Source organism: Meriones unguiculatus, chromosome 6, assembly GCF_030254825.1.
Source record: "Meriones unguiculatus strain TT.TT164.6M chromosome 6, Bangor_MerUng_6.1, whole genome shotgun sequence".
Classification (NCBI taxonomy): domain Eukaryota; kingdom Metazoa; phylum Chordata; class Mammalia; order Rodentia; family Muridae; genus Meriones; species Meriones unguiculatus.
In genome coordinates this window covers 75579846-75588899 of record NC_083354.1, presented here as the reverse complement: position 1 = coordinate 75588899, position 9054 = coordinate 75579846, and the positions used below count along the sequence as shown (strand labels likewise).

At 44.0% G+C, this 9054-nt stretch overlaps 1 protein-coding gene across 1 annotated transcript in view; it reads left to right on the top strand.

The window, feature by feature from the left end:
* Positions 1-906: 906 nt before the first annotated feature.
* Slc30a5 (solute carrier family 30 member 5) overlaps positions 907-9054 on the top strand; it is a 28148-nt gene continuing 20000 nt past the window's right edge. Inside the window, exons 1-2 of the mRNA XM_021663992.2 lie at positions 907-1260; positions 7208-7330. Of these exons, the coding sequence (XP_021519667.1) occupies positions 1184-1260; positions 7208-7330 (200 nt within the window). The 5' untranslated portion in view covers positions 907-1183. The remainder of the gene's footprint in view (positions 1261-7207; positions 7331-9054) is intronic.

Below are 9054 nucleotides of genomic sequence, written 5' to 3'. Positions count from 1 at the left end.
TTCCTATTATTGGGGAATCCTCTTGGACACTGAGCTGCCATGGGCTACATCTGTGCAGGGGTTCTAAGTTATCTCAATGCATGGTCCTTGGTTGGAGTATCAGTCTCAGAAAAGACCCCTGTGCCCAGAATTTTCGGTTCTGTTATTCTCCTTGGGGAGCTCCTGTCCCCTCCAGGTCTTTCTATCTCCCCTTTCTTTCATTAGATTCCCTGCACTATGCAAAAAAAAAAAAGTTTGGCTATGAGTCTCAGCATATGTTTTGATACCCTGCTGGGTAGAGTCTTTCAGAGGCCCTCTGTGATAGGCTCCTGTCCTGTCCCTGTTTTCTCCCTCTTCTGATGTCCATCTCGCTTGCCTTTCAGTAGGCATATTTCCAGCCCCCACTCTGTCTTATAGTGTCATCAGAGGCCCAAAATTAGTTATCTCTTTGTGGGAGATAAAGTTTTTTAAAAGTTTTGGCCTTCTCATCAGGAAAAGAGTTGCTGCACTTCCCATGTATTTTGAGGTAGCAGTGCCAAGATGTGGCTCACACCTATAAATTCAGTACTCCGGTACGTGAGGCAAGAGTGTTGGAGGCTAGCCTGGGCTACAAGCTGAGTTCTGGACCCATTGGACTATAGAATGAGGCCGTTTGAAAAAGAAGAACCCTAACGCAAAGGGCTAAGACTAGCAAGCACTGTTTGATAACACAACGCGCTTTTTTCGCCCATCCGACGCGAGGCGAGAATAGGCTGTGCCCGAGATGGACCTTAGGTGGCGCTACAGGGACGAGTAAGCGCACCCAGGGCGTCTCCAGGCTACCCTTGTAGGGGGCGGGGCGGTTCGAGCCTTCTCCACGGTGGGAGGAGCCTGCGGCCCGGGCGAAGCCACGTGTTCTCCGGCGCGCAAGCGCAGGACCGGTCATTCCCCCGGGAGTGAGGGCTGCTGGGCCGGATGACGTGGCCTGGTAACGTCCCTGCCCGTCCGGCCTCCGGGGAACGGCGCGGCCGGAACAGCCCGCGGCCTAGTCCCGCCCGGCGCGCGTGTTCCTGCCCGCTGAGCCCGGGCTAGCGGCGGGGACTGCTGGGCCTGCGGGGACGCGGCCCCGCCGCTGTCATGGGGGAGTGACGCGCCCGCGCTTCCGCAGCGGCGGCGAGACATGAGGAGAGGCCGCGGCGCGGGCAGCGGCGGCTCCTGAGCCGGCATGGAGGACAAGTACGGCGGGGACGCGCGGGCCGGGCCCGGCGGCGGCCTCGGGCCGGTGGACGTGCCCAGCGCCCGGTAAGGAGCGACCCCGCGGCCGTGCGGCAGCTGCCCCCGCCTTGCTCGGGCCGGGCCTCGCGGGCCGGAGCCTGGGCTTGGGACGCACCGCCGCCGGTTTCCAGTCCCCAGAGAGACGGTCGGGACGTGTCCTCCCAGCTCCGCCGTAACGCGCGGCTCCTGAGCGTCCCCCTCGCTCCCCGAGCGGGTGTGCGGGAGGAGTCACCCGAGTCTCACGCGGAGGAGCCTGGGTGTGCGGCACAAACCCAGCTCTGCCGTCGGGCTTTCGTTGCCGTGGTCTTGTGGGTGGAGGGCTTGTTTTAATTATAGGAAATGTGTGTTTTCTCCCTCCCCCGAAACTCAGGCTGTACAGGAATCCGTGAAGTGAAAATTCTTCTCTACCGTCCCTCCAGCCTAAAGGCGAGGACCGAGTAGCGTATGGTGACATTAGCCAGTGGTGTCCTTCCTGGCCCGTCCTAACTTCTGAGGTCGTGTTAAAGATACATAAACTAGAGCCCAGCGACTTCATACACACTGGTATTTGGTCCCTTCATTTTTAAGGAGAGTCAGCTTTTCGGATTATCAGGATGTACTCAGAACTCTTGTTTTGGTAGTGTTCTTAGACCGTAGTTACAGCGTTACCAGCTAACTTTTGTGAGAACACATATGCTGGATAGAATTCAAACCTACTGCGGGATTTGTAGCCGCGCTTGGTTTTCTGTCTATTTTGAGCAACTCATTTTTATGTCACATGTTAAACAGTGACCCATAACAGCTAAATGCAGAAGGGGCTACTGGTATGGATTGATAATAGAGGGGGAAATGCTTGAAGGGACAAGACTATGTCAATTCACAAAATCGGACCGTGGTAACAGGTTGAAGTGTCCAATCACAGTTAAATTTCCTGTGGATAACTGCTGACTTCATAGCCGAGTTCCCATATTCTTAGGAAGTACAGCTATTGAAGGGGAAAATGAGACATACTTCATATACTCTCAAATAGTTCAAAGGTTTTATGTGTGTGTTGACAGAATGTGAGTAGTTTAAAAGTGGTTTTGCTTAAGAGCCTACTGTCTCAGACAAATAAGATAAATATTGTTTGCCAACCTACCTGCATTGTTTGCTCAGGAGAGTGGCATTTCTATTGTAGTTTATTGCAAAATTCAAATTTTGACCCCGGACTGGCTGAATTCTAATAGATTTCAGGTTGCCAGAGTTTTCTGTATATTCAAGTAGTAACTGCAACAAAAATTACCAGATCCTTTCATTGTGGCTATCTTTATGCCCGAGTCCATAAATGTTTCTGTTTTGGCTTCATTAAATCTTTGATGGTCAGGACAGCCAGCTTTTGCTGAGCACCTCCTGTGCCCCAAAGATTTAGTACACCTTCCTTTAATCTTCACAAGAGCCCTACAGACTAAATAGTGGTTAGTTTGATTAGGATGGGAAATTGAGTTCCCTAAGTCGTGCAGCTGGCGAATGACTCAAGAGTCTGATTTGTTTCAGAAGCTGTACCTTAATTACGCATGCCTTCTGCTTACACCTATGGTTGTGCAATGAATTGAACTGCTATTATTCATCATATTTCTTTTTGAGGCAAGCTATCACACTTTGGTGTGCAGGCTGGCTGCCTCCTTCCTCAGCCTCTAAGTGCTGGGATTGCAGCCATACTCCACTGTGCCTGGTCAGCGGACCACTTTATTCGTGTATGTGTGTGTTATGAAGTTGTGTTTGCTGTCACTGCCTTACTAGACAGTCTCTCCAACTTCTGTCTTTGGGTTTATTGCTGCAAAGAGACACCATGACCACAGCAGTTCTTAGAAAAGAAGACATTTAATTGGAGCTGGCTTACAGTTTCAGAGGTCAAGTCCATTGTCATGGTAAAGAAATGTGGCAGAGCACAGGCAGGCATGGTGCTGGAGAAGGGGCCGAGAGAGTTCTACTTGATCCGCAGGCAGCAGAAGGAGCTTGTGTACCACACTGGGTGTAGCCTGTGCACAGGAGACCTCAAAGCTTGCCTCCATGGTTTAAATCAACCTCAGCACCACTGTCTTCCATGCTTCTACTAGTATGACCCATTAAGCAACACTTAAAGCATTCCACTGCTCTCCTAACCCAAAATCCACATTCCTCCAAACCAAACTGTGATCAGGCCTATTGGGCTGGAGAGATGGCTCAGAGGTTAAGAGCACTGGCTGTGCTTAACCGAACTGAGTTCAATCCCTAGCAACCACATGGTAGGTAGCTCACAGCCACCTATAAGGAGATCTGGTGCATAATGAGATCCTGTGTATGCATAATAAATAAATCTTTAAAAAAAAATGATCAGGCCTATCACAGCGGTGCCCCAGTCCCCAGTGCCAATTCCTGTCTTAGGATTTCATTGCTGAACCTGGAGCCAGCAAGCCCTATCCATCCTGCAGTCTCTGCAGTGCAGTGATTACCACCTGGCTTTTATGTGACTGCCAGGACCTCACACATGGCAAGTGCTCTTATCCACTGAATCATTTTCCCAACTCTCTACTTTGCTGGGCATATTCTCCCTCATGCCCTCCTCCTCTTTTTAATATCTAGAGAACATTGAGTAGCAGAATGGACAAAGTTCAAGAACCAGCTATAAACCCATATCCAAATTTTAATAATTGCAAGTTCAGAGACCCAAAGAAATGTCTAACCATGTAGAAGAGCAGTTACATTCTTTTTATGAGACACTTTTTTTATGAGATTACTTAATAGCAAATAATGGCTTCTAAGCTGGGGCGCTGGCTTGAATGCCTCTGTAAGAGCCTGTCTCTTCCCTGATCTCCATCCTCTGCACTGTCTTTGTATATGGTTACTTAGCCTTAACTAGTGTTTCAGAGATGTCCAGCAAAAGCCACCCAGGCATGGCACACCTTTAATCCCAGCGTTTGGGAGACAGAGGCAGGAGCCTGGCCTTTAAAAAAAAAAAAAAAAAAAAAAAAAATGAGAGGCCTGGAGAAATGGCTTGGAAGTTAAGATCACTGCTCTTCTAGAGTTCCTGAGTTCAATTCCCAGCAACCACATGGTGGCTCATAACCATCTATAGTGAGATCTGGTGTCCTCTTCTGGCCTGCAGGCACACATGCAGGCAAAATATTATATACATAATAAATGAATAAATCTTAAAAAAAAAAAAAAAAGAAAGAAAAGAGAATGCAGGAGCCAACAAGGTGGCTCAGCATGTATAGGCTCTTGCTACCAAGATTAATGACCTCAGTTTGACCTGGCCCCCTGAGGTAGAAGGAGAGAACGAACTCCCACCATTGCTCCTCTGATTCCGAATATCTGCATGTACCCACACAGTTGCTTATTATTATTACTAAAATAAATAGATGAATAAGAAAAAAATTTAAACACCTCCCTAAAGATTGTTTGTTTGTTTATTATGCATACGGTATTCTACCTGGATGCCAGAAGAAGACATCAGATCACATTATAGATGGTGATGAGCAACCATGTGGTTGCTTGGAATTGAACTCAGGACCTCTGGAAGAGCAGCCAGCAGAAATGCTCTTAACCATTGAACCATCTCGCCAGCCTCCTTGCAAAAATTTTTAAAGTCAAAGAATACGGTGTTTAAATTGTTGAGGTGATTTTCTAATTTGATAATTAGCAAAAAGAGCTTTGGTGTATATTGTGTAAAAAATTGCAGTGTCAGAATATGTGTACAATTGCAAATATAAATAAAATATTTGTTGACACATATAGGAAAAGGTGTGTAAAGGCATACCTAAAGAAAAAGGTAGAAATTATTTTATTTAAAACCTTTCCAGTAATCAGCTATTCAGGAATTAACCTTGTAACCTCAGGGCGCTATGCATGCATATGTGTATGAAAATAAAGTTTGTTTATTAATACTAATATATTATCAATGAGTGTTTTACATGAGTTGCTTCATATCTGTCATTCAAACACCAGTTTTGAATTTTTTAGTACTTTATACAAAAATCTATCTATAATCTTTGTAAAACAAGTGTGTTCAATATAATTTGTCTTTTTCTTGATTTTAATCATTAAGCAATCTATTTCTAAATGAAATTCACTAGATTGAACTATACTTAAGTGCAGTAGATCTTCAAGGTGTCCTGCCCAGGACTCATGTTTTGCATATGCTGCTCTGTACTCTGGCACTGCCTCGTCTTCCCTTTTCTTGTGTGACTCCTGTATTATCTTCAGGATGCATATATCTCAAGCTCTGTGGAGATGCCCTTTCACTGCTCTAGAGATCGTACTTACCACATCTTATATAACATCTGCCAACTTACTTGAGTCATGTGGGTTTGTCTAGTTCTTTGGAGACCTGGAGCTCCTTGAGGGCATGGTCCTTGCATGGGTTTATTACATAGAATCATGAAACTGGAGCAGCTTAAATAAATAGTAATTCTCTCACATAAAAGAAACCAGACTGCCCACAGTGATGCCCCCTGGAATGTAAAATGGATTCAGCTTTTTTAGCTAAATTTTTAAAAATTATTTTAATGTACTTTGACTACAAATATAAAATTTAGGTACGTTAGGTGAGAGGAAAGAGGGTCATGAGTTTTTTAGTTCAGTCTGGACTATGTAGTAAGACCCTGTCTCAAAAAGAGGGATGGGAATAAAAGTTTTTCCTTTAAGAGGGGCTGGAGAGATGGCTCAGTGGTTAAGAACACTGTCTGCTCTTCCCAGGCGTTCTGAGTTCAATTCCCAGCACCCACATGGTGGTTCACAACCGTCTATACTGGGATCTGTTGCCACCTTCAGGTATATAGGTGTTCATGCAGACAGAGCACTCGTATATGTAAAATAAATAAATGTTGTTTTTTTGTTTTGTTTTTTTAAAGATCCAGATAAGATAGAGTAGCTCAAGGCACTTCTTTCCCTGTCCACAGGAAGAATGCTACTGTACCTGCAGTGATCCACCACATACTAAGTGAGCATGGGATGTTCACCCAGACCTAGCCAGAAATTCAGCCTCTTGCTTGAATACTGGTTGGCAATGAGTAGTTGCCTGGACGTGGAGAAGCAGGGATCTAGGGTCCTGATTTCCTGGAAGAGTTGCCTAACTCCCACCCCTTTTGCAGCTTCCTGCTGCCTTTATGAAGTATGTCCAGCTTTTTCAGGATCTGAGTCTAGTCACTTGACTTTCAACTATAACCTGCAATGCAGTCATTTAGTGAGACAGAGGAGGGACAGATGCCTCTTTCTGTGTGTTGTAATTATCTAGTCTCGTTGCACGTTGAACATGGTTTCTGTTTTGTTTTCTTGATTCTCCTTGTTTTTGAATAACAAGTTAGTAAAGTAGATTTCAAATTACTCCATTAATTTTGCTAGACTGTATACATTATCTGTGGGGGTTAAGGGACACTGGAAATTGAACCTAGGACCTCCCACAATCTGGACAATCACTCTACCACTCAGCTACATCCTCAGCTTCTTATTTATTCATCCATCCATTCATTCATTCATTTTCTTTTTTAAAGATAGGGGCTCACTAAGTTGCCTGTAGTGATCTTAAACATACTCTCTTCCCAGGCATATCTCTTGAGTTTGAGGACAGCCTAGTCTACAAAGCTAATTCTAGGACAGCCAGGGCTGTATGCAGAGAAACCGTGTCTCAAAAGGCTGGAGGGAGGGAGGGAGGGAGGGAGGGAGGGAGGGAGGGAGGAAGGGAGGGGAAAAGAAAAAAGATCGGTCTTCTGCCCAGCTTCCCAAGTAACTGGGAATATTCTACCAGGCTTACCTTATATATGAATTTACCTTAAAAATAAGCCAGGAGTGTATATCCCAAAATGTTACCAGCTGTTAACATGTGGATGGTCAGTTGTTTGGGAAGGGTTTCATTATGGTTATGTGTTCATGTGTACCTTGTAGTTCTATTATGCCCTTCCATAAGATTACACTTAAGATTACAGTGATCCTAGTGATTTCAATTATATTAAAACTTGTTTCTGTTTTTATTTTTCAGATTAACAAAGTACATTGTATTACTGTGTTTAACCAAATGTTTGAAGGCTGTGGGACTTTTTGAATCATATGATCTCCTAAAAGCTGTTCACATTGTACAGTTTATTTTTATATTAAAACTTGGGTGAGTATGGAGAGGGCCTTAATATTTTTTATTTCTCTGAAGATCCTGTTTTGACTAAGTATCTTTAAGAAATCTTACCTATGTATTCTGTGAAGTTTATTTCTTCTAACAACTATATGATTTTTTTTTCTTTAAGTAGAAGTTTAACATAAAGGTGGATGTACAGAAACCCATCAAAAGGGGGTTTTCTTAGCTGAGTGTAGCCACCTATTGTCTCCACACTTGGGAAATTGAGGCTAGCCCTAGTTACAAAGACTTGTCTCAAAAATAAAGTGAAAGGAAGTGGTTGAATTCTAGTTTGTATTGCTAAGATTTTTGTAAAGCTTTTTTGATGCCTATCTTAATAGACAGTTTGGTTCTTTGTGTTAGCAATCAGTCTTTTGATGTCTTGTACCATTTAAGCTCATGGGGGAGGGGCCCTCTTTACACACCTAAGAACAATTGTAGGCCATCGCAGTTCAGTCTCCAAGTGGGTACCCTAGTAATGGGAACAGGGGCTGTCTCTGACATTAACTCAGTTGCTGGCTCTTAGATCACCTCCCCCTGAGGGGAGCATCCTTGCCAGTCCTGATGAGACCTGATAGATTAGGATCAGATAGAAGGGGAGAAAGACCTCCCCTATCAGTGGACTAGGTGAGGGACATAGAAGGAGAAGAGGGAGGGAGGGTGGGACTGGGGGAAGGCAGGCAGGCAGGCAGGCAGACAGACAAGCTACACGTAGTAGTGTATGCTGGTAATTTCACTTAGGAGTCTGAGGTTAGAGAATCACACTTTGAAGATCAGTCTGGACTGCGTCATGAGACCCTGCCTCTAAAATAAAATCCATCTTGACCCTCATTACTTCTGTAGTTTATGAACTAGTTCTGAAGACAATTAACAAGGAAGGTCCTGATTTTTGCCTTGAAAGCTTTATGATAAAGGCAGTCTCTAGTCCTTGAGGCGGTGTCTCTTTGTATTACTAGCTGGCTGACCTGGAACTTGTTCTGTAGACCAGGCTGGCCTCAAACTCACAGAGATCGGCCTACCTCTGGCTCCCAAGTACTGGGATTAAAATACCCAGCCTAGAGCAAAGTTTCTTAAATTCAATGTGATGGTCATGAAAAAATTATCAACCAAAGATTAATTCAGAATCAAATGCAGAATGAATCGAGGTGTTTCTGCAGTCTTGTTTCTGCACACAGCATGTCCGCTTTGCATTGTGCATACAGTCTTGCCATGCAGCGCCAAAGAAGATTTTGAACCACCTTGATTCAAGACTGTTTGGAATTAGTGTTTTGACATCATATGCAAAATGTTCTACTCTTACAGAATCATAATGGCTTGATTACAGAAAGCAAAGATTTAATAATTTCCTAGTGTCATTCTTGAACATGTTTGTATCGAATTAATGTATATAAGGATTGTATAAACACATACATGTCATTAGTATGCAAAGTTAGCCATCATTGTGGCACACACCTTTAATTCTAGCACTCAGGGAGAGTGCAGAGGCAAGGGGATCATTGTAAGTTGGAGGCCAGCTGGTCTGCAAGCAAGTCCAAGACAAGCAAGGCTACAGAAAAACCCTGTCTCAAAAAAATAAATAAATAAAACAAAAAATTATTAGTTTGCAAATTCACTTTCATCTTTAAGAAATAGTAAAATTATGTACACCGAAGAATTTATGATTTGTCAGCAGTAAATGTTTGATTTGTGTATATATATTTTACATATCCATATACCAC